The sequence below is a fragment of the Aquarana catesbeiana genome, linkage group LG02 (genome assembly GCF_042186555.1).
Source record: "Aquarana catesbeiana isolate 2022-GZ linkage group LG02, ASM4218655v1, whole genome shotgun sequence".
Taxonomy (NCBI): Eukaryota; Metazoa; Chordata; class Amphibia; order Anura; family Ranidae; genus Aquarana; species Aquarana catesbeiana.
In genome coordinates, this window is record NC_133325.1 from 723,755,830 (window position 1) to 723,782,086 (window position 26,257).

General features: G+C 43.3%; 1 protein-coding gene across 5 annotated transcripts in view; it reads left to right on the top strand.

Moving 5' to 3' along the window:
• Positions 1-26,257, top strand: part of GBE1 (1,4-alpha-glucan branching enzyme 1) — a 309,698-nt gene that overhangs the window by 165,875 nt on the left and 117,566 nt on the right. For all 5 annotated transcript variants that reach the window (XM_073617016.1, XM_073617018.1, XM_073617015.1 and 2 more), the window contains 2 exons: positions 17,927-18,042; positions 22,275-22,402. In XM_073617016.1, coding sequence (XP_073473117.1) covers positions 17,927-18,042; positions 22,275-22,402 — 244 coding nt within the window. The remainder of the gene's footprint in view (positions 1-17,926; positions 18,043-22,274; positions 22,403-26,257) is intronic.

The following is a 26,257-nucleotide window of genomic DNA, read 5'->3' on the forward strand; positions in this document are numbered from 1 at the left end:
CCCCAGATCCTGGCCCCCCCACCCTATGTGAATGAGTATGGGGTACATGGTACCCCTACCCATTCACCTAGGGAAAAAAAGTGTCAATAAAAAAAACACAGTACACAGATTTTAAGAATAATTTATTAGGCAGCTCCGGGGTCTTCTTCTGACTTCGGGGGGTCTCCTTCCGACTTCTCCCGGTGTTCAGCCTCTTCTCCCGGGCCCCTCCGCTGTCTTCTTCCAGCTCTTTTGTCAGGGAGGGGCCCGGTCTGCTGCCGCTGTCTTGTCGCCGCTGTCTTCTCCCGGGCCCCTCCGCTGTCTTCTTCCAGCTCTTTTGCCAGGGAGGGGCCCGGTCTGCTGCTGCTGTCTCGCCGCTGTCTCGCCGCTTCTTCTCTTCTTCCGATGTTGACACGACGCTCTCTCCGGCTGGAATGCTGTGTGCGAGCTGCGGAGCCATTTATATAGGCGGTGACCCCGCCCCCTTGTGACGTCACGGTCCCAGCATGCGCAGGGACTCTGGCGTCATAAGGGGGCGTGACCCCAGAGTCCCTGCGCATGCTGGGACCGTGACGTCACAAGGGGGCGGGGTCACCGCCTATATAAATGGCTCCGCAGCTCGCACACAGCATTCCAGCCGGAGAGAGCATCGTGTCAACATCGGAAAAAGAGAAGAAGCGGCGAGACAGCAGCAGCAGACCGGGCCCCTCCCTGGCAAAAGAGCTGGAAGAAGACAGCGGAGGGGCCCGGGAGAAGACAGCGGCGACAAGAAAGCGGCAGCAGACCGGGCCCCTCGCTGACAAAAGAGCTGGAAGAAGACAGCGGAGGGGCCCGGGAGAAGAAGCGACGAGACAGCGGCGACAAGACAGCGGCAGCAGACCGGGCCCCTCCCTGGCAAAAGAGCTGGAAGAAGACAGCGGAGGGGCCCGGGAGAAGAGGCCGAACACTGGGAGAAGTCGGAAGGAGACCCCCCGAAGTCGGAAGAAGACCCCGGAGCTGCCTAATAAATTATTCTTAAAATATCTGTACTGTGTTTTTTTTTATTGACACTTTTTTCCCTAGGTGAATGGGTAGGGGTACCATGTACCCCATACTCATTCACATAGGGTAGGGGGCCAGGATCTGGGGGCCCCCTTATTAAAGGGGGGCTCCCGGATTCCGATAAGCCCCCCGCCCACAGACCCCGACAACCAACGGCCAGGGTTGTCGGGAAGAGGCCCTTGTCCTCATCAACATGGGGACAAGATGCTTTGGGGTGGGGGGGCCGCAGGGCGCCCCCCTCCCCCAAGGCACTCACCCCCCCATGTTGAGGGCATGCGGCCTGGGACGGCTCAGGAGGGGGGGCGCTCGCTCGTCCCCACCCCCTTTCCTTTGCCGGCCGGGCTGCGTGCTCGGATAAGGTATGGATTTCTGGTATGGATTTTGGGGGGGATCCCCACGCCGATTTTTCTCAGTAGGGGCTTCCCCTTACAATCCATACCAGACCTAAGGGCCTGGTATGCCCCTGGGGGGGGGAACCCACGCCGGTTTTTAATTTAAAATTTGGCGCGGTGTTTTCCTTTCCTGATGAGCGAGCCAGCGCGACATGCACAGTACCCTGTCGCCGAGAACCAGTGCGATGGTATCGCACTGGAAACACAATCTCGCGGTCAGGTACTGTAATTCAATAATGGTTAGTGGGGACAAATTGACTATGGTGACAAGCAAATTCAGAGGAGCTGGATGGACTTTTTTTTGGAAAAAAATGAAATTCTAACTGTAAATGTGGTTTTCCTTTGGCAAAAATCATACATATAATAAACATGTTCTAGGACAACATTTTAGGTGTTTTGATCAAAATGAGTTAACTTGATGTTCAGATTGAATACTCTAATGATTTTTTTGAATTTCCGCACAATCGTTTAAAAGCTCTACTGATTTATAGCCAGTTTAACTCTAGTTTTGTTGAGAAACGCAATTTCCTATAATGAATCTATAGACATTGCAAGATTTTGGTAAACTTTGTTACAGATTACTGCTTTTACTGTTCGGAAGAAATAGCAAGGTCAGCTTCACTATGAGCACCTGAAAAAAAATCTCTGAATTCAGATGAGGATGTGCCTTAGATGCCTTAGGGTATATCTCACCAAAATGAAACTCTTATCCCAAGGGATGCCTAAAATATGACTTCTATCTCAGTACAGAATTGTGAGAACCAGTAAACCAGTCACACAGGCAGGAAAACGGAAATATGCATCAAATAGTTACCGTCATTTTCCTTTCTGGCGCCAATCCATGGCAGCATACTACCACATGTCGGCGCCAGGAAATTACATTTTTTAGGGCCATTCAATGTACAGAATATAGGTTACCATATTGAACTGTCATGTTAACATTAGTTACAAATAGTCTTATATAGCAGTTATAGAAGTTACATTTTGGTGAGTTTAGGCAAGTTTGTTTTTAACTGTTCTGGCACAAAGGTCTGCCCACAAAAGAGAAACTTGAACAAGTAACTCAGTAAGTACCTATTTTTACTGTGGTTGGTCAAGGGCAATTTTTCCATTGCTGGCATAGAGTGAATCAGAAATCATCCATGTAGCTTGTCTCTAAATCAGAACAGCTATGTAAATTGTACAGCAAATGTATAGTTGATTTTGTTATGAGATCTATACAGAACTATCATCTTTATATTTTATTGTAACATTCTACCTGCTACCTCTCTCTCCCTAAAATGCTAGGTGCTCTTTTGTATATGGCAGTGCATATTGAGTCCCCTGTGCCATTCACCTTCTTATCTCTTTCATCTAATTCCACATTGGCAAGTCAGATACAACACAGAAATTGCTTATAGATTTTTAGCATAGCCGCATAATGTCTTCAGTGATTGTTAATACATTTCAGGAAAACCTAGTTGTGTTTTCCTATTAGTCCTCTGATTTACAACATATTAATATGTGATGGCTTTATAGTGGATAGCCTACTGATCTATCATCTAAATTCTATGGCACTGAGATAATTTATAATGTGCTAAAATATTGATTGGGTCTTTCCCTTCCCTCCCCTTTATTCTGTTTCTGCTCATTGTAATTCCACAAGGCAAAAGATTTTTGCTACAGCAGATAGTTGATTTCCAACAGGCTTTATTGTAATTCAGAGAAGCGGTATACATATAGAAAGACTTCAGACCAAATGTGTACAATGCTTTATTAACCTTTTTCGAATCCTGGATCTTAGATCTTACATATATGATAGTATGATATTGGCAGCATGTTTAATGTATTTTATTTGTTTTAGCATATTTGTCGAGGAAATCTACTTTTTCATGGTGTTTTAAAACAGAGCACTGTTTTTTTTTTATGCTTGTAGCTTATGCAACACTATGGTTTCAGGAAAACATTAATCAATAGAAAAAAAATAGAAAAAAAAGAAAAAGAAAAAATACCCTGTGTCACTGGGCTCTTTGTGTAGTAACATGGATGGGGTCACCCCATGTAGCTGACATGCATGACCCTTATCCTGCTGTTGCTTACACTGCTTGGCAGCCTATTACTACTAATGATTTATAGGTTGGTTGTCTGCTATAGCTCTCTACCAAATAATACAAGCAATAGCAAGAGTAATACAGATAATAGAAACATTTTAGTGCTGAATACCTACAGTTGTTAAAGGAAGTTCACCTTTAAAAAAATAAAAAATAAATACAATTTTTTTTGCAGGTAAAAAAATGTGCATTTATTTATTTATGGAGCCTGCAGAGCATTGCATCCACGATCAGCAGATCATGGGTGCAATTTCAGGTTCCTGCAGACTCTGAGCATAGCTGTCTGCCGGTACCTCGTACGGGTAGGCAGTTACCTGAGATCAGGAAAACTCAATGGACTACTAGAGCGCCCACCAGTGCCCTGGTAGCTCATTGAAACTACAAGCCGCCAGCCGCAATAGGTGACAGAACTTTTAGGCATTAAATCACAGAAAACTGTGAATGAATGATGTGGCTGTTTAGGCAGAGCCGCACTCTTTTCAAATTGTGACAGCGGGTGTGGGAAGAGGAACCCCCACTTGCTGTCACAGAGTGAGGGGGGAGAGCTGCTGGAACATGTTACATGTTCCACCCTGAAAACAGGTGGAACATGTTCTGAAAGTTAACGTCGCCTTTAAGGAAAAACAAATGCAGCAATAAAAGGAAGAGGTAGTCCTGTGCTTTGAATTTATAGTCCAAAAGGATCAGAGTTGAAGTAGGAAAGGCAATGGCAGCTAAAGTTTTTGTGCCTACAGCACATGCCCCAGGTTGAGGCAGGCTCAAGGCAGAAACCCAGAAGAAAAAACCCTGGAAAGGTACTTCAAATATTTATATTCCCAAACCATACCCCCGAACAAAGACCTCAGGGATTGGTTGGGTCAGGCAAATATTCATAACTCAATGATTTTCCTTCCCACACCAATTGCTGGAACCTCCTTAACAGTAGCAGGTATGATCAATCAACCACTGAGCTTAGGAAAACTAACATTATCCAGGAAAATGTAGCCCGTGTTCACGCTGGTTACAACCTAGCTGTAAAACACACTGAGGGGAATGTATCAAAACTGGAGCAGCCAGAATCTCAAGCAACTGTTCATGGCATCAGCTTCAGTTGTGATAAATCTCAGTGCAGTTCTCTTTGCAGTACTAGACCAGCAGGGGACACTGAGGTCAGCCTGTGCTAAATGTGATTTTCTTTCTCGAACATCACGGGACACAGAGCCACAGTAATTACTGATGGGTTATATAGGTATCACTGGTGATTGGACACTGGCACACCCTATCAGGAAGTTCAACCCCCTATATAATCCCTCCCCCTTGCAGGGATACCTCAGTTTTTGCGCCAGTGTCTTAGGTGATGGACGTGTAAAGATGTCCTGTGCTGAGCTCCAAAGGGAATATCTTAAGATCCTATACTGGGGCAAGCCAGGCGAACCGGATCCATTCAAAGTGTCTTTTCATGGCCGAATTGAATGGTACCCGGGCCTCGTGTCCGAAGAAACGAGGTTTTACCCGTAATGCTTCTCTTTTTAGAGAGCTGGACCCCGCAGATCAGAAAATGGCTTTAAACTTCCTAATTTCTGGCGAGGTGCTTTACGGTCCCAGAACTGTTGGATCCCCTTACTGATGGGGGCCCCAGTCTCTGACGGTTTTTTCAAACGGAGCCCACCGTGAGAGGTGAATATTGGGTCTGTGTAAACAGCACCCTGCGGCTGGATAAGGTAAGAGGAGATTCCACAGAATTTTTGAGTTCTAGTGGCTTTTCTCCTTTAAGGTAAATGCATGCTATGCCTATTGTGACCACCGGGGGCTGCCAAGAGCACAAACCTACACATGCTGACTGACTGTCTCAGTTGTTCAGTGCTGATTATGTCCCAGCATCTCAAAGCAGGCTGCAAGCAGGTAAGGTGGAAAGGGGGATTTCTCATGTTTGAATGTTCCCCCCAGGCTAGAGAGGGGCCACAGGGGTCTAGAAAGTGGTTATACCACCCGGGCTCTGCGGCCTAATGGCCACCATCTCTGAAGATAGCCGTTCAGGCAGATCTTGTTACCAGTCTCCCTCCTTCCCCCCCCCCCATCCCCAGCCTTTTCTCCAGAAGCATGACAGGAGAGTCGGCAAAACTCGAGGGGGGGGGGGGGGGGCGGTAGAGGAGGGGGCGGGATGTCAGCACAGAGTGTTTAGACTCCCACTCAGGCCAGCTGCAGGCTATTAAAGGCACTCTGTACAGGTGCACTCAGCCTTCTGAGAGACACAGAGCTGACGGTCGCATGTAAGGTGGGACACAGGCATTCTCCTAGGCAGCATTTACTGAAGTAACACCAGACTGAGCATTGGGTAGCAAGGCTTTTAGCCAGACTACATCGCTCAGCGGGCAGTGTTCATTTGTATACCTCACACCTTGTTGCTTTGCACTATGGGTAGAAGAGGTTCAAGCACCCCAGGAACCAGAGACACTAGGGGATCTCGTTCAGGTTCTGAGGGCCCCCTGTCGGCAGCATCCTCCCCCCCTAAAAGATGGGCCAGGGACGGCTAGCCAGGGAGAGCCATCGGGGTCAGGGGCTACACCTGCTTCTGGCACTTCAGCCCCTGTATATATTACACAAGAGGTTTTTTCCTCAACCATTAATGGTCTAGAGGAAAGATTAATGGCCGTGATTACGTCTTCACTCAGTGGAAGAAAACGCACTAGGCTTTCCTCTGTTCCCCAAGACCCTCAGACAGAGGAGTTCTGGGATAAAGGAGATGAATCCCTTTCAGAGGATCGGGATGGGATGGATGATTCCTCTTCGGAGGATTCTGGTGGAGAGGAACCTTCTGCGACTTCCCAAGAGGAGAAAGTCTTAGTGCAGATCCTCACTGGATTGGTCCGCTCCACATTTAAGTTGCCCATACCTGAAACTGCTAAAGAATCCTCTTCTGCTTTGGGGTCACTGAAACCTTTCCAAGCAGCACATGCTTTTCCTGTTCATACTTTACTTGAAAAGCTTATTTATTCTGAGTGGGATCACCCAGACAAACGTTTTTTTCCGCCGAGAAAGTTTTCAACACTTTATCCGATGGAAGAAAAGTTTATTAAAATGTGGGGAATACCGGCTATTGATGCCGCCATTTCCTCCGTAAATAATAGCCTGACTTGTCCTGTTGACAATGCTCAGATGCTCAGGGATCCTGTAGATAAAAGGATGGAATCCCTATTGAAGGATGTTTTCTCCTTAGCAGGATCAGTGGCCCAACCTGCAGTAGCAGCGATTGGAGTCTGTCAATACTTAAGAGACCATGTTAAGCAGGTCATCAAAGTATTACCTGAACAGCAGGCCCAGGGGTTTGCTAACCTTCCAGCGGCCTTATGCTTTGTGGTTGACGCCATTAGAGATTCTATCGTGCAAACCTCCCGTCTTTCACTGGGGTTGGTGCATATACGTAGAATCCTATGGTTGAAAAATTGGTCAGCTGAAGCACCATGTAAGAAGCTACTGGCTGGGTTTCCATTTCGTGGTGCAAGGTTGTTTGGAGAGGACTTGGATAACTATATCAAGAGAATCTCTTGTGGGAAAAGCACTCTCTTACCTGTCAAGAAGAAGAGTAAGCGTCCCTCTCTCAAACGGACTCTTTCTCCAGCGCCGGGGGCTTCAGCCTCCAGGCAGTCTCGACGGCCGCCTCCATCGGGGTCCAGAGACAAGAGTCAACCCCAGGGACAAAAGAAGTCCTGGGGAAAGAAGCCTACTAGGCAAAACACTAAGACCTCTGCATGAGGGGGCGCCCCCGCTCACTCGAGTGGGGGGAAGACTGCGACAGTTCTCAGAGCTCTGGCACGAGGACTTCCAGGACAGATGGGTAGTCTCCACGGTAACCTTAGGGTACAAGCTGGAGTTTCAGGAATTCCCTTCTCCTCGGTTCCTCAGATCAAATGTTCCCAGAGACCCAGAGAAGAAGCAGTCGCTCCTTCTAGTGTTAGAGCGACTTTTGTCGCTGGAGGTCATTATGATAGTTCCCGCAAAGGACCAGGGATTGGGCTTCTATTCCAACCTTTTTACGGTCCAAAAGCCAAATGGGGGTGTCAGGCCCATTTTGGACTTAAGGGATCTGAACCGATTCCTAAGGATTCAATCCTTCCGCATGGAATCAATTCGAACAGTAGTTCCCACCCTGCAGGGAGGAGAATTTCTGGCATCAATAGACATCAGAGATGCATATCTGCATGTGCCCATTTTTCCTGCTCATCAGAAGTTTCTGCGCTTCGAGGTAGGAGGGCGCCATTTCCAGTTTGTGGCTCTGCCTTTCGGGATAGCCACTGCACCTCGAGTGTTCACAAAGATCTTGGCTCCTCCTCTGGCCAGATTAAGGGCTCAGGGTATAGCTGTCATAGCATACCTAGACGACCTGCTCTTGATAGACCGGTCGGTAGCCTCTTTGAATGGAAACTTGAGGACCACGGTCAGGTATCTAGAACACCTGGGTTGGATCCTCAACTTAGAAAAGTCTTTCCTAAAACCAGTAAGAAGACTGGAGTATTTAGGTCTGATTATAGATACAAGCCAGGAGAAAATATTTCTACCCCAGGCAAAGATCACTGCTTTGAGAGAGCTGATTCTGACAGTAAGGACCAAGAAGGGCCCCTCAGTCCGCCTTTGTATGAGGCTACTAGGGAAGATGGTGTCTTCATTCGAAGCAGTTCCCTATGCTCAGTTTCACTCAAGAATGCTGCAACACAGTATTCTGTCGACCTGGAACAAGAAGGTTCAGGCATTAGACTTTCCGATGCACCTGTCGCATGCGGTGCATCAGAGCCTCAATTGGTGGCTCATACCCGAAAACCTGCAGAAGGGGAAATCCCTTTTACCGGTTACCTGGACGGTGGTAACAACAGATGCCAGTCTGTCAGGTTGGGGAGCAGTCCTGGAGACAGGCTGCGGTCCAAGGGGTATGGTCCAAGACAGAGAGGACCTTACCCATCAACATTCTGGAGATCCGGGCGATACATCTAGCTCTAAAAGCCTGGACTATCAGGCTACAGGGTTGTCCGGTCAGGATCCAGTCCGACAATGCCACAGCAGTGGCTTATGTCAATCATCAGGGAGGCACCCGGAGCCGAGCTGCTCAAAAAGAGGTGAACCAGATCTTAGTCTGGGCAGAGATGCATGTGCCATGCATATCGGCAGTTTTCATCCCGGGAATAGAGAATTGGCAGGCGGACTATCTAAGTCGCCAGCAGTTACTTCCAGGGGAATGGTCTCTGCATCCCGACGTCTTTTGGGCCATATGCCAAAGATGGGGGGTTCCAGATGTAGATCTCTTTGCATCCCGATTCAACAAAAAGATAGACAGATTTGTGGCAAGGACAAAAGATCCTCTTGCATGCGGGACGGATGCGTTGGTGATTCCGTGGCATCGGTTCTCACTGATTTACGCATTCCCACCTATTCTGCTACTAACACGACTCCTTCGCAGGATCAGGCAGGAAAGGAAGTCGGTACTTCTGGTGGCCCCCGCTTGGCCCAGAAGGACTTGGTATGCAGAAATAGTAAGGATGACGGTGGGTTCCCCGTGGACCCTACCGGTACGCCCAGACCTGTTATCCCCATGTCCAGTGTTCCATCCTGCCTTACAAACGCTAAATTTGACGGTTTGGCTATTGAGACCCACGTTCTGAAGAGTCGTGGGCTCTCAGGTCCTGTCATATCTACCTTGATTAATGCAAGGAAGCCAGCTTCCAGGATGATTTATCATAGAGTCTGGAAGGCTTATATAACCTGGTGTGAATCCAGAGGTTGGCATCCCAGGAAATATGTCATAGGTAGAATCCTTGATTTTCTACAGATGGGATTAGAGATGAAGCTGGCCTTGAGTACCATCAAGGGCCAGGTCTCTGCTTTATCACTATTATTTCAGCGGCCACTTGCTTCGCATTCTTTGGTCCGAAACTTTATGCAGGGGGTGATGCGTCTTAATCCTCCGGTTAAGGCGCCCCTAAACCCCTGGGACTTGAATTTGGTCCTGGCTGTGTTACAGAAACAGCCTTTTGAACCAATAAGTCAGATTCCTTTGGTCTTGTTGACAAGGAAATTAATTTTTCTGGTGGCCATCTCTTCTGCTAGAAGAGTATCAGAATTAGCAGCTCTTTCCTGTAAGGAGCCTTATTTGATTATACACAAGGATAGAGTGATACTACGCCCTCATCCTAGTTTTTTACCGAAGGTGGTTTCTGATTTTCATTTAAACCAAGACATTGTTCTACCGTCCTTTTTTTCCAGATCCCTGTTCTCCGGAAGAGAGATCTCTACATTCGTTGGATGTAGTAAGAGCAGTTAAGGCCTATCTAGGGGCAACTACTCAGATCCGCAAGACGGATGTTTTGTTTGTGCTGCCAGAGGGTCCCAATAGAGGACAGGCAGTGTCAAAAGCTACCATTTCTAAATGGATTCGACAGTTGATCATTCAAGCTTACGGTTTGAAACAGAAGATTCCTCCGTTTCAGATCAGGGCACATTCCACAAGGGCTATTGGTGCTTCTTGGGCAGTGCATCACCGGGCCTCTATGGCTCAAATCTGCAAGGCCGCAACCTGGTCTTCAGTTCATACATTCACCAGATTCTATCAGGTGGATGTGAGAAGGCATGAGGATATCGCCTTTGGGCGTAGTGTGCTGCAGGCAGCGGTACAGGGTCCTCAGGTCTGATTGCACCCTACTTGGTCGTGGTCCCCCCCCCCCTCAGGTAGCATTGCTCTGGGACATCCCATCAGTAATTACTGTGGCTCTGTGTCCCGTGATGTTCGAGAAAGAAAATAGGATTTTTTAAAACAGCTTACCTGTAAAATCCTTTTCTTTCGAAGGACATCACGGGACACAGAGGTCCCGCCCCTCTTCTAATACACTATATTGCTTGGCTACAAAACTGAGGTATCCCTGCAAGGGGGAGGGATTATATAGGGGGTTGAACTTCCTGATAGGGTGTGCCAGTGTCCAATCACCAGTGATACCTATATAACCCATCAGTAATTACTGTGGCTCTGTGTCCCGTGATGTCCTTCGAAAGAAAAGGATTTTACAGGTAAGCTGTTTTAAAAAATCCTATTTTTGCTTACCGAACAGAGGGTTGTGAAGGAAACAAGGGTTGTCCAGTTTTCCTTTAAATCCCCCTTAACGAGAAATCCATTTATTTAGGACCAGCTTTAGAAGTATTGATTTCAAGCAGAAGTAGCATTTGTATACTTACAGCATTAACCCACCTAATTCAGGGCAGCTTATTTTTCCCTTCGCCATGGTACAACTAGTCCTATCCAGAGTATATTTAATCAATACATTGCATTTTTCACTTACATGCACACAGCTGCAAGCCAGACTGACAATAAGAGTTTACTCTTCACAAATGATAATCCTGTTGAATTTAAAAATAATCTACTCAACAGAGCCCCAGTGTTCTACATGCTGCTTTTCTATTTATGAGAATACATGCAATCCACCCCATTGGTAATAGCCTCCTGCTATCTCATTTTAACAAATCCATAGGATCTTTATCAATTTAATTTGCCAGCGGATTGTTGAAGTGACTGTGCCAAACAAAATGTGGCCATAAAATTAGCTGCATGATGGAAAATATATATTTTTTGTGCGCTGTCACCACACACGCTTATTAAAGCGTTACCATAACATATTTTTTACTCTTACTCACATTGTTAAAAATAATGATTGTCATGTCTTGGTCTTGGTGGACAGAGCGAGTTTAACGTTTTAGATGTTCCGTGGATAAATGTATCTGTTTCTGCATTTTAAATATAATTTTCTTTGATTTTACATTTGCTTTACTTGTGTTCAGTTTAGAGATTGCAGTTTTATAACACTTTGAATACAAATAAAGTAATGTTTCCTGGTGTTGTTTTATTGTTTGGTATAAGTTTGAACTGCTTATTTAGGATACTATAATGAGAAAGTATGATTAGAAATGATTATTTAGATGTAATGTTTCTTCAAGCAAAATAAAAAAAAAACACAAACACAAATTACACAAACACAAATTAGAGGGATTGGGGAACACAAGTAGTAGCACTTTGTAGAGTTTAAAGCAGTTGTAAAGACATTTTTTCCTAAAGTAATAAACAAGTTATACTTACCTCCTCTGTGCAATGCGCCTAATCTCTTCTTCTGGGGCTCCCAACCGGCGCTCTAGATGGAAGTTTGGCACCCAACCTCTTTTTCCTTGCCCACAACTTCCTGTGGTACATCACAGGCCCCAAGAGGCTGTGACTCCATTCACAAAGCACTGCACGACTTGCAGATGTGCAGTGGGGAGCCGGCTGTGAAGCCCCAGGATGTCACAGCCGGGCTTCCCACATCCAAGGTTTGTGGCTTTGTGGACCTAAAGACCGATGAAGAACTGACACGAGTGAAGACAGCACTGGATCCCTGGATAGGTAAGTGTGTGTTTAATAAAAGTCAGCAGCTACAGTAATTGTAGCTGCTCAAAACATTCGCACAACATGAAGTTTAGAACAACTCCTAACATAACAATACACAAGTCCTTTAGTTTAAAAGTCCACTGTCCCTTTAAAATTACAATCACCACAGTGACACGTGATATAATTTGTGATTTTTCTACCATGAGATGCATGCAATCTGCCACGTTAATTAGCTGCCCACAGCCCATCTCCCTATTTGACCTCAGAAGATTTGAGGTCAGATATGGTCCTTTCACACGGGCGTTCCGCTCAGCTGGGGATTGTTCCGCTGATCTCCGCTGAGCAGGCGCATAACAGGTACGAGACTTACCTGTGCAGAGACGCTCACTGTGCAGAGACAGACCTGCAAGAGTCCAGCTCTCCTCTATGGGGAGATCGCATGAAAGTAGACCGCCTGTCCGTTTTCTTCCAATCTGATTTTCCAGAGGGATGGAAAATAGGGTCACCATCCATCTGGATTTCACGGACAGGATCAGATAGCGGTGGGTGTCAGCGGACATGTCACCACTGACATCCCCCACTGCATAGGAGTGAATGGAGGCTCCGATCAAGTCTGTCTGAAAAACTGACAGGCGGACCTGATCGGAAAGCCCCTGTGAAAGGGGCCTTAGTGCTGTATGTCGCCCCTTTGCATTGGGTTATGACGGGGAATGGTGCTTTTCCTCCTGGCTCCTCCTCTACTTTAGGATCACCAAGCCAGTTGAAATGGACATAACTGTATATACAAAACAAAAAAAGAACTAATAGTGTTCTCTGTATTTCTATAATGTGTGCAAAGGGTTAAAACACTTGCATAGATAAAAAAATAAATAAAAAATGTGCACAAATAAAACCGCAAGTCTCTCTCCAGAATGGCAGTAACAGCATGTTTCAGTCTTGCCACCTAAGTGCAAAAGATGGCTGCAGAAATTACATCACCAATGAGGCTTCACCCCCCCCCCCCCCCCGTATGCATTATGTCTGAGGTCAGACTTCTTCAGTAGGACCTTTTGAGGTCATATAGGGAGGTGATTGGCTAATAATTCACTTGGTGGATTGCATGCATCTCCCTGTGGAGAGAAGAATAGAATATCATGTGTCACTGTACTGATTGGGATTTAAAGGGGCAGCGGACTTTTATATTGAAGGACTTGTTTATTCTTATGTTATAAGTTGCACTTCATAGAAATGTATAGCAGTTAAAGAAGTTGTAAAGGCAGAAGGTTTTTTTTATCTTAATGCATTCTATGTATTAAAATAAAAAACCTTCTGTGTGTAGCAGCCACCCCAGCACCCCCTAATTACTTACCTGAGCCCCATCTCTCTCCAGCAATGTCCACAAATGTCTAAGCTGTCTGGGATACTCCTCCTGATTGGCTGAGACACAGCAGTGGCACCATTGGCTCACACGGCTGTCAATCAAAATCAGCCAGCCAATCAGGGAAGAAAGGGGGCTGGGCCAGGTCGGGGCTCTGAATGGACACATGGAGCTGCGACTCGGCTCCATTGCCCCCATAGGAAGCTGCTGATTGTGGGGGCACTCAATAGGAGGGAGGGGCCAGGAGCAGCAAAGAGTAACCCAAGAAGTGGGAGGATCTGGGCTGCTCTGTGCAAAACCAACAAAAAAACAAGACTTTACAATTACTTCAACTACATCTTTATTGGAATTTTTAATTTTGTATTTGTTTTCAGTTTTTGTTGAGATTCACGCATTTTATTCACATTTGTGAAGACTGCACAGATTGCATTTTTAAATTTAAAATTTAAATACAGGACTCCTGCAGACTCCTTTAATATGAGCAAGCCAATACATGCTGATAGGAAGAATCAATTACCTACCACAGCGCCATGGTAGTTAATTGAGAACTACAAGCCGACAACCACTAAGGCTGTCAGGACTTGTAGCTTTTCATTCACAGTACACTGTGAATAAGTGACGCGGTCAAAGTCTCGCTCAGCCACGTTTTTTTTTAAATTGTGACAACTTGCGGGGGGAGAAGATTCTTCCCTAGCTGTTAAAGCACGGGGGGGGGGGGGGTCTCCTGAATATGGGTGTAACACATAACATGTTATGAAAGGTGAACTCATTCTTTAACCACTTAAATGTTTGGCACATCACGGATCTGGTGGACAGATTACTGGGAGGGGCTGGGGAAGACCCGGCTGTCATGGTGCACGTTGACACCAATGACAAAGCCAGAGGCAGATGGAGTGTCCTACAGAATGATTTTAGAGATGTGGGAGCTAAATTGAAGAAGAGGGCCTCTAAGGTAGTATTCTCAGGAATACTACCGGTACATCGAGCCACACCAGAAAGGCAGAGGGAGATTAGGGAAGTAAACAAGTGGCTGAAGAGCTGGTGTAGTAAGGAGGGGTTTGGTTTCCTGGAGTACTGGGCCAACTTCTCATTAGATCACCAGTACTATAGAAGGGACGGACTGCACCTAAATGAGGAGGGTGCAGATCAGCTTGGAGTAAAGATGGCCAAAAAGTTAGAGGGGTTATTAAACTAGGCAATTAAGGAGGAGAGCCCAGAGGTATAGCTAGTCAGCGTGGAACATATTCCAGAGGGTAGTATTGGGGGCATTAGTGGTAGGTTGACTAAAGCACTTAAACCCAAGGTAAGTATAGTAACAAGTCCTAGTTGCAATCTCGGAATGTCCAATAAGAGGATGGTATGCGAGCGGTCTAAACTACGTGGCATGTCCACCAATGCCAGGAGCTTTTTGCTATAATAAATATCCCCCAAAAATATATAAAAAACATTTTTTTCCCTCAGTATAGGCCGATATGTATTCTTCTACATATTTTTGGTAAAAAGAATCGCAATAAGCGTATATTGATTGGTTTGCGCAAAAGTTATAGCGCCTACAAAATAGGGGATAGATTTATAGCATTTTTATTATTATTTTTTTTTTTTTACTAGTAATGGCGGCAATTTTTATCATGACTGCGGACATTATGGCGGACACATCGGGCAATTTTGACACATTTTTGGGACCATTGGCATTAATACAGCGATCAATGCTATAAAATTGCATTGATTACGGTAAAAATGTCAGTGAAGGGGTTAACACTAGGGGGCGCTCGAGGGGTTAACCCTGTTCCATGGGAGGTGATTCTAACTGAAGGGGGAGGGGACTGACTGGAGGAAGTGACGGATCGTGGTTCCTAGCTAATAGGAACACACGATCTGTCACTCCTGTCAGAACAGGGAAGTGTGTGTTTACACACACTCGTCCCTGTTCCGTCTCTCCTGCCCACGATCGCTCTTGGCCGGCGGTCATCGTGACCATCGGCCACGAGGACAGGCATCCGCTATCCCGACCCCATGAGCCGAGGTATAGCTACGATGGTTCACGTAGGGGAGCCAACCTGCCGCAGTATAACTGCAGCAGTTGGTCGGGAAGCGGTTAAAAGCAACTCTCGCATCAGAAAATTAAGAACAGCTGGTACCTAGGCAAAAAGACTTTTAACTTTATTGTAAGACCTTCAAAAGCCTTGTATAGTTTGTGTTTCATAAAGATGTTCCATATATCTACACTTTAAACATCCGAGAAGTAGTACTTATATATTATAGACTATGAATATAAGCCATATCATTGTCACATTTTGGCATAACACAGTTCTATTATATTCAATGTCACCTTGCATTTCAGCATTTTATTAATTAATAGTCTAAAAAAGGAGCAGCTAATCGCTGATGGGGAACAGATTTTGCAACCAGATTATTGCTGTATAAAACCTAATATTCTTTTCTCATTTTACAATGCACAGCCCGTCCAAGACTTACCTTTTAACTTCTCCACTTTAAATGATTATCTCTAGTTTTGAGCCCATGGCAATATGGTGCTTGCTGCTTGTCGGCTAGGCATCTAAATGGAAGGGAAAAAAAGAAGTAATTGTTTTAAAATAAGTATCTTTCAAGTAATGGTATGCCCACACGTTTCACAGTACACCTTACAAAATACAATGACATTTGGGAAATGAAAGTAAAAACTTCTGAGAATCTGTCAAGGAAATGCCAAAATTAACATTAATTTAACTTAGGTTAATAATAGGCGGGAAGTGAGGTTAGCAGCTGGAGGGAAGGCAGAAATTATAACTGAAGGAAGGGGAAGGTAACAAGCATAAACACATAAGCTAAAGCAACCCTGTCAGTTGCCTAAACTATCAAGCTGAAATCCTGAAATTATACTCGCCTCTCGGTGGCCCATGTCTCCTATGTACTTTCTGTTCCAGTTCTTTAGCCTTGGAAAAACTCTTCAAGCAGCTGCTTCAACCAGTTGTTGAAGAGCTTGTGCCTGTTCAACACACCAATTTATGTGTTTACAGCAATTTCCCCCCAAAGCTTTGATTAAGGGGGCGAGGTTTGGTCCCCAAAATAGGGCTGTGTGTGTGTTCCATCTGAATGTCCACTAGAACAAACTTGTATCTGGACTTTAATATCATGTGGTGATTTAATTCCAGATTCACTACAGTCAATCACAACCCTGGAAGCCCTTGTGATGTGCATAAGCCACCTTATTGATGTCTAGACACCTAACGCCCAAATTTTCTCCACCTATTTCCGTGTTCATAAGGAAAAATACAGGGAATCCAGAGCCATCTATCCACTTACTTAGACATCCTTAAAGTGATTTTAAAGTCTTTTTTTTTTTTTTTTTGCTATAAAAATAACAACATGTTATACTTACCTGCTCTGTACAATGGTTTTGCACAGAGCAGCCCAGATCCTTCTATTCTTGGGTCCCTCTTCGGTGCTCCTGGCTCCTTTCAATTTGAGTGCCCCACAGGGAGCCGCAGCTCCCTCTGTCTATTCAGACACGGAGCCATGGTTCGGCCCCATCCCTCTCTCTCCTCATTGGCTCACTTTCACAGCAGCAGGAGTCAATGGCACAGCCGCTGTGTCTCAGCCAATGAAAAGAGTCCCGAACTGCCGAGGCACTCGTGGACATAGCTGGTTCAAGAGGGGGCTCAGGTAAGTATTAGGGGGGCTGCTGCACACAGAAGGCTTTTTATCTTAATGCATGTTTCTGCCTTTACAACCACTTTAAGACACTTAGGTATCCAATGCTCCTAGTGTTAAATGCCTATGTTCCCCATTGCACGCTGTGGTTCCATTCTTCGACTCCTTTGTCACTGCTAAGTCTTGTAGTGATGTAAGGGTTTAAGAATAAAACCACAGGATGCAGCAGGGGACCCAGGTATCTTACATTCCAAGAAATGTTGAATGCCAAAGAGATTGACCGAGGCTGCAGTGCTGGAGCGAAGAAGGTAGGAAAATCTAAGCCACCAAAGAGATGAGCATAAGCTCTCTTCTTTTGCAGGAGTGATAAATGTTAATGGTATGTAAAAACATGGCATGTAAAATAATGAAACTGGCAACCTGTGACTTTGAAAACCTAGGTCGCCTTGTCATGTTTATTTTCATAAACCCAGGCCTGATTGCCTTACAAGCAGTATGGAAATCAGTGACACTATGCTTTTTTTTTTTACGAACTAGACTGGCTTAGTAGCAAATCGAGAGTAAAGACATCCCACAGGGAGTTGGTGCACTATACAGATAGGGAGGTTGGAAACTGTAACAGCCAGACACACAATGCAGTCTATGTATATTAATTACCTGAATATTATGTATTTGCCAAGGTACTTTAGGAACTGTCTGTGCTTTCATTTAGATGTAATATTTTTACCTTTTAAATGTTGTGGTCGGAAAACATTTAAAAAGAAAAAATTAGCCTGGAGAGTAAATGGTAATATGGCCTTAGTAACCAAGTTTCAGGACTGTCTGTAGTAATTAGCCAGTCTCTCTGCTAGCTAAAAGAGTGATCTAACATGACCCTAATACAGCCTACTGATTTTCTTTGACTGCAGAGCTGACAAACCTTTATAGTTTGTTTTCAATATGTAGGATTATGCATCCTAGCATACTGTATTTATGCTACAAACTCAAAAAATGTGATTGTGTTTGAATTATAAAGAGGACTTACTGTTTTCCTCCCTAACAGCTGGGAAGTTCTGAGGTTCCTTCTGTCTAACCTGCGGTGGTGGATTGAAGAATATGGTTTCGATGGTTTCAGATTTGATGGTGTTACTTCTATGCTTTACCACCACCATGGGGTTGGTAAGTATATTGTTTGAAAAGTAAATTTTTTCTTTTGATTAATTTTCTCTAGCAGTATTATTTTTACTGCTGTCAACAGTAGAATACCATTGACAGTTTAACATTTTAACCAATGCACTGTGGTATCGGTAGGTATTTATTTTTGCACAACTACACTTAAAGTGGATGTAAACCCTCACATATACCCAGTGAAGTGAACAGCCTCAGATGATAAACAGAGATGAAACAAATTCCCCTACATAAGTTTTCCTTGTATATCTGCTCTCTTCATCTTTATATACTGTTTAGAAAGTGCACACCGTGTTAGGAGATTTTCTCTTCTGGTTATCACTGCAGTGAAGCCTGGGCATACAGCCAAGACAGCTGATTGGAGGAATGGCACACACCCCCTCTCCTCATAGGTAGAGACCTTCAGCTCTTTATGTTTATCGCATCCTCCCCAACAAAAAACTCTGGTTGCTTTATGTGACAGAGACTTTGTCAGTAGTTATCAGGCTGATAACAAAAGAACAGAGCAAGAGACAGCTGTGGGACATAGTGCTTTGAAGAGAGATAACAAAACACTGCAGATATTTGTGCCCAGCTCAAATTTCATGAATCGGGTTTACATCCACTTTAAAGCAGAACTTAACTGTATTTGAGCATTAAGCACCACAAACTGAAAATGCTGTTAGATTCATTTTTAATATTTAGAACAAACTCCCCTATCCATGCATGCCTCCATTCTTTATTTTGTTGAGAAATCACTTTGAAAAACACCCCCTAAGGATGCACTTTATTATGTTGGTGGACGTGTCTAAAAGTAAAGTGTTATTGGACTTTTATCTATAATATTATTTATTCCCTGACACAAGCGGATCCTAAGAAATTGCATCAAGCTCTATTGGGCTATCCTGTGCAAGAGGCTCAGAGACATGTGAAAAGGTTGATTTCCTTTACAGCATAGTCAAAGCGGCACAAATTATCATCACATCACCCTGGAAGTCAGCTTTTATCCCACTTGATATGGTCAAAGCTAAGCTATGTTGTATCATGAGAAATGAAAGACTTTCTGCACTTCTTAATGATAAAGTGAATTTATTCGGAAAAATTTGGGATCCATGGATCTCCTACCTTGCAGGGAATGTTGTTAGTTTTATTAGAGAACAGATGTTTATTTGGCTCTAGCCCCTTTGACATTTTTCCTTTTTATCATCTTCTGGAGAGGTTGTCTGCCACTGCATTGTGCCATGTAACGTAGCATCTGTGATTTGAACTGGGGGAGGCGATCCCTTTCTGGGGATATTCTTCCCGTTTGCCCAGCCTTGGCATGTTTGCTCTGTCTCAGATTGACACATTGGATTGGAATAAACATTTCACACACATTAACAGAGGCCAGTAAGGTCACATTCACTTGCTATTACCTTGTTTGCCTGCAGATTTTGTACACATTGGCACTAATGTTTGAAGTCACATACGCTGGTTTGTATGTTCTTGCCTGTAACCTAAGTTGAAAAATTTGATTTGCATTTGCTTGTCCTCCCTTTTCATATAATATATAATATAATATATTCACTATTCCTTCCTGTATGGGAGACAGTTGTATTCATGCGTCAATCTCACAATGTTTTGTATACCCCTTTTTATTGGAAAATAATCAAAATTATTAGAAAAACACCCTCTAGAATTTCTAACTGCAGCCATCTTGAGTAAGGGCAGATGATTCATGTAGCATTTACTTCCTGTAACCTGTCTGCCTTTTAGGCATGTATGCAGGCAGGAGGATGTGGTTAGCTGAGAAATCCCCCCTCCCCTCCAAATTAAATAAAACAAAATGCCCATGAAGACTCTTGGGATGTATGTTAAAAAAAAAAAAGTAAATATATTTTCCTGTCTATTTACTAATACTGGCAGCATAAGGATTAAATTAGTTAATGTTGCTTGAGAGAATTTAGTTCCCTTTTAAAGGTACACTGCAATCAAGTATGACAATTTTATTATGCATTAGTACTGACTCGGATGGCACAATGGAATTTTTAGACTGAAATGTTTATCCTTCATATCTTCTGTAGCTGGCTGCTCCACTTGCTGAAATCATGTAGTTGCCAGTTTTCCCTTCTTCTAGATCAGGGGTCTCCACACTTTCTAAATAAAGGGCCAGTTTACTGTCCTTCAGACTTTAAGGGGGCCGGACTGTGGTCAGTAGAAGTAGAAAAACGTCCCGACATCAGTGAGAAAAAAATAATGTCCTATTGTTTGTCAAAGTGGGAGTAATTGTGCCCTATCCTTGGTGTCGCTGGAAAGAATTGTGCACCATCACTGGTGTCATTGAGCGCCATTATTCATGTAATTGGGAGAAATTGTGCCCCATCATTGGTGTCACTGGGAGGAATTGTGCAGGTGTCCTTGGGAGAAATTGTGTCCCATCGTTGCTGTCACTGCGTGGAATAGTGCCCCATCTTCGGTGTATTTGGGAGGAATTGTGTCCTTTCCTTGGTGTGAGTGGGGGGAATTATGCCCTATTGTTGGTATCAGTGGATGAAATAGTGCCCCAAGGGCCAGAAAAAGAACAAGCAAAGGGCCACATCTGGCCCCCGGCCGCAGTTTGGAGACCAATGTTCTAGATTGTCCTGTATTAAACTATTCTAGAAAGCCTGCTGGATGCAAAGACACGGATATTTATAAAATTTGAAAAGGTATGTTAACCCTAACAATGAACATATCTTTTTTGGTCCTCTTTTGGGCTTTTAAATATACTATTTAAAGTGTTTTGTTGTATCTGTTTGGTAAGTAAAGAATTAAGAAATCTTGTTGGCTGACAATCTTCAGAGCTGTCGGCCTGTGCTGCTGTTAATCGAGAAGAAGGGATCTGGAGGTTTTCTGCAGTCCTAGGTCACAATGCTGTTCCTCCAAAGATATGGTATAGTGAGTGAGCGTTGTCACCCTAGGACAGGAAGGATGTTTCTATCAGGATTGCTTGGTGAAAAAAAAGGCCTGAAATAAGAATGCTAATGCAAACACCACATCTAAGGTCTACTAAGCGGTAATATATTATATTTTTTGTTCTTGGGTTTAAATATGCTTTTAGCTGAAATAAATAGAGTGGACTTTCTGACGTTAGTGTAATTTCATAGTAACCTGGATCACATTAGCTGTTACTGAGTATACTAGTTATCTGGAGTTTGGCCCTGTTCACACCTATGCTAATCTTTAATACTTGTTAGTACAGTGTCCTAAAGTGGTTGTAATCCTCAGTCAAAAAAATCTGAAAAAAGCATATACTTTGTTTACTTATCTCTTTCCAAAGCTCTAAGTGTTGTTTCTCTCTGGTGCTTCCTTCCTCAGTTATCAGCATGTGTCACTTCTGAGAATTTTTTTCCGACACATGAGATAAAATTTGTGATGGAGATGGATTTTAATACGATTCTGCCCTTTTGAAGAGGTGTAAGGAAGAGAGGGCTGCAGATAAACAAATAAAACCTATTTAGGAGGATTTGTATCATCTGAGGCTGTTCACTTCACTAGGTATATGTGAAGGTTTACAACTGCTTTAATTTTTTCACCAGGGGAACAATAAAAACAGTTTTTTAACCCCCTCACAACCGCCCAGCACAAATGTGCAGCAAAATGGGTGGGCTTTATTGTCCACACGCCACGCTGGGCAGCCGTAGTTGGTTTATGTGCTAAGAGCAGCTTTCGGTCTGGACTAACATTGATGGTTTGCGGGATTAGCTTCCAATCATGTGAACACTGTGATCACATGATTGGGAAACCCATGTACCACCCAGCAAACAGATGATGATGCTCTTGTATTATGATTCTCGTAAGGGGTGGGGAGTTTTGTTATGGGGTAGGTTGGCTCTAGGAAACCAGAACAATAAAATTAAAGTATAGATACATTAAGTCATTGTAAAAGCTAATTTTTTAACATAATAAAATGGCAACTAGGGGTATATTTTAAAGTAGATTGCATAGATTCCCTGACTTGGAAAGCAACAACTTCTTTTTTTTTTTCCCTGTTAGGCTCGGTTCCCTGACTGCCCTTGTGTTGTAGTGTTGGATGTTACTGTGGGGGGGATCAGCTATAGGGCATTCGCATCAAATATTACAATCACTCAAAATGCTGACAAACAGGTCAAGAGTGTACAGCATAAAACGTGTACAGCATAAAACTTCAATTAAAATGTCTTAATTTTTATAACTGCACGTAATGTTAAGGATGAATAACGATGATGATAATATTTGTATCCTAGGATGTGGATTCTCAGGTGATTATAATGAATATTTTGGTTTGCAAGTGGATGAAGACTCACTTGTATATCTTATGCTGGCAAATCACATGGTACATTCCCTCTTCCCACAGTGTATCACAATAGCCGAGGTAAGTCCAGTACTTTACAATATAATACTAGTACTAGCAATATAATGCAGTTTGAGTCTACATGCACACCGCCAATCTAGGTCGGTGCGAATTGTAGCTGTAGGAATCTTCCAAATTCTGCTGCAGCTCTGAGCGGCCTGGTGCGGCCATCAGACCTGTTTGCTATAATGATAGGTTGCTGGTGGCTGCAGCTAATCACTTTGTGTGCGTCCAGCAGTGATTACCACAGGTAGTCTCTGGCTATGCAAAGAGTCTGTGAATAGCTGCGGCTGCCTGTCATAATAAATGGGGTCGGCGGCCGAACCTAGCCGCTCAGAGCTGCAGCAGGAATTGGAAGATTCCTGCCTCTACAAATCCGCACAAGCCTTAATCGCCAATATGAATGTAGCCTTATAGCTACACCTGACTAAAAAAGAAAACATAATGACAGCATGTAACCAGCAGATAGATTTCAATTCTTCTTCAGAAACTTGACATTTTTACCTTGTCTAACGTGTAATTAAATTGAGTATGTAGGCCAAATGCAACATTCAAGCTCTTGATGTATTAAGCTTGGTGCGATCGGGACATTTATATAGCTAATTAGATTTTAATTAAAACAGGACAACCTTCTATAATGTGCGGAAATGGTAAGCTAATATAGAGATAAAGTCAAAAATCCACTATTTAGAGCGAACCAAATGAATAAGAATTCTTCTGTATTTTATTTCCAAATCTGTTAAATCTATTTTAAGTAGATGTGCCCCAGATAGAATTAAAAACATTATGGGTTTGTTCATTTATATTATAAATATTACTGTTCTTACTGCGTGGTTCTGCAGTGCAATAATCATGGAAAACCATTCAGCGTCTGTACTTCTTTAATGTCAAATCTTTTTTATTATTAGAATTAAGAAAAAGTTACAATACAACTAGTAGTAGTAACGATAAATCGAAGAGTTTTACATATACATGGGTAAGTTGAAACATAAGAAGCATATATCCTAGCAATTTCGTTATGTAGGACATAATACATGTTATAAATATTGTCAAACTGGGGTAGTCGTATTATATAACAACCATTCTGTTCTGAACTCTGTTCAGCTAAGAGAATAAATGCGAACCGTAACAGGGAAGAGTAGTTGGGAAAGAAAGAAAGAAAGAAAGGGGGAATGGGGGAGGAGAAACGCAAGGTAAGTGAGACACCCAATTGCTTTGTAATGCTCTGTCCTGCTATGACCTGTTAGGTTTCCGAACTTGAATTTTTCATAATAGGGGAGATATTATTCTAGGGAAGAATTGTTGTATACGCGGAGATTGGACTAAGTATTGTTGTGGAAATCTCTCCATGGGGCCCATTGTTCGTAGAATTTAATTAAGCCACCTGATTTGTATGCCATTAATTGTTCCAAAGAATACGTCTCAGACATTAGGCCTGTCACCTCTTTAACATTCGGGGCCTTGGTTGACTTCCAATGCCTCATGATAATCAGTCTTGCGGCAAATAGAGTATGCAGAACCACATGCCTGAGATTCTTCGGGAAGTTTCCTATATCAATGCTCAAAATTGCCAATTTAAAGTTGGGTTTAGATATGAACCCAGTTAGTTTAGCAATGAGTTTGAACACTGAGTTCCAGAAACTGCATATGTTGGGACAAAACCATAACATATGTGATAGAGTTCCTATCAAACCACAACTTCGCCAGCATTGATTATTGTGATCCGGAGCAAATTTAGCTATTGTGTATGGTGTGTAATACCACCTAAGATGGAGTTTTTGTGCCATTTCCCAATATGTAGCACATCTTGAAATTGACATATTGTGTGATATTGCTTTTTGCCACTGGTTGGCTGAGATATCAACGTTCAATTCTGTGGCCCATTTGTTCAGGGGTTTGGTTATACAAAAGGTGAGCTTGTCATGAAGACAGTTATAGAAGAGTGATATACCTTTTTTTTTGGGTTTTGGGGATGTCCAGAAGTTCCAGCCATCTTGTGAGATCTTTACATTTAAATTTAAATTGGGGGTTAGTGTGGATTTCATTTGCGCATATGTGAGAAATTCACCCTTTGGCAACATATATTTAGATGTTAGATCCTCATAAGAGATAATTTTACCCTCCCTAAATAGGGACGAAATTTCTTTAATTCCTTTTGTTTCCCATTTGGGAGTTGTTATATTGGGGTTAATGAGTCTAAGTACTTCTATGTTGAGTAGGGTTTCTATTTGTTTGTTTGGATTATTGCCATGTTGTAGGAATCGTCTCCAAGCCAGAATGGAAGCTGATATGGTAGGATGGTTTAAGCCTGTATTAAGGGAGGGGGAAATAGCGTTAGCTAGTAAGAGTGAATGGAGGGTGTTCGGTGAGATTGCTGATTGTTCTATATTACTCCATGATTTACAATTTGGGTAAGTAAACCAGAACCTTAATTGGTCTAATAGTGTGGCTGTGTGATAGTCCTGTAAGTCGGGCACACCCATGCCTCCTGCTTTCCTATGTTTCCGAAGAGTATGGTAATTGCATCTAGATTTGCCTTTGTTCCATAGGAATGTAGAAAGAATTTTCTGAGAGTTCTTGAAGAAGGCTATTGGGATCTGGATTGGTAGAGTTCTGAAAATGTACAAAATTTTTGGTAGGACGGACATTTTAAAAGCTGCCAATCTGCCTGCCCAGGATAGGGAAAACTTACTTATTTTAGTTGTGTCTTTTTGGATTGCTAATAAAAGTGGGGCAAAGTTCTCTTTATATAGATTGGATAGAGGTGATGTTAAGGTAATGCCTAGATAGGCTAGAGCATTGGAGGACCATGGATATGTGAATTTGGATTGTAGGGAAGTTTGTAAAGATTTGCTGGTGTTAATGCCCAATATGTTAGATTTAGTTTCATTGACTTTATATAGGGAGACTTGGTTAAATTCGGTTAGGATCTGATGTACTTCTGGCAAGGATTTGGCCGGGTCTTCCAGTGTTAAAATAATGTCATCTGCAAAGAGAGTTATAGGGTAATGAACTTCTCCTACTTTTATCCCTTTGATGACATTATGGGACCTGATTTTCTCCGCGAGGGGCTCCATCACTAATGCAAAAATGAGCTGGGATAAGGGACACCCCTGTCTTGTACCATTTGAAATCATAAAATTTTTAGAGAATAGACCTTCTGAGAATACATAGGCAGACGGGACCGTATATAAGGCTGTGATGGCTGAGAATAGCTCACCCCTTATGCCAAATTTTTCCAGCACTTTAGCTAGGTATCCCCAGTGGACCCCGTCGAAGGCCTTCTCTGCGTCCAAAGTCAACAGCAGAGAAGGCCTCCGAGAGGACTCCGCCTGGTGGATGAGATTTATGACACGTCTGGTGGCATTGGGGGCCTGGCGGCCCGGAACAAAGCCCATTTGATCTGGTTTCACTAGAGCAGGTAAAAAAAGTTGAAGCCTATTGGAGATAAGTTTTGCATATATCTTCAGATCAACATTTAAAAGCGAAATAGGCCTAAAATTTTGTACATATGCAGAGTCCTTCCCCGGTTTTGGTATGGTAATAATGTTTGCAGTTAACATTTCTTCCGGGAAGGAAGCTCTGGCCCCAGCGGCATTGTACACCCCCTCCATATATTTGGAAAGGGTATTTTGAAAGAATTGATAATATTCTGAGGAAAATCCATCAGGACCAGGTGCTTTGTCATGTGGAAGTGTCTGAATTACTTTTGTAATTTCTGCTTGTGTAAAGGGTTGGTTAAGAATCAGTCTGTCTTCTGGAGAGAGAAGGGGTAAATTAATTGAGTTCAGGAATTTGTCTATGGTATCTGGTGTGGATTGAGGGATGCCTTCCTGTTGTTGAAGATTATATAGTGAGCTGTAATATATTCTAAAG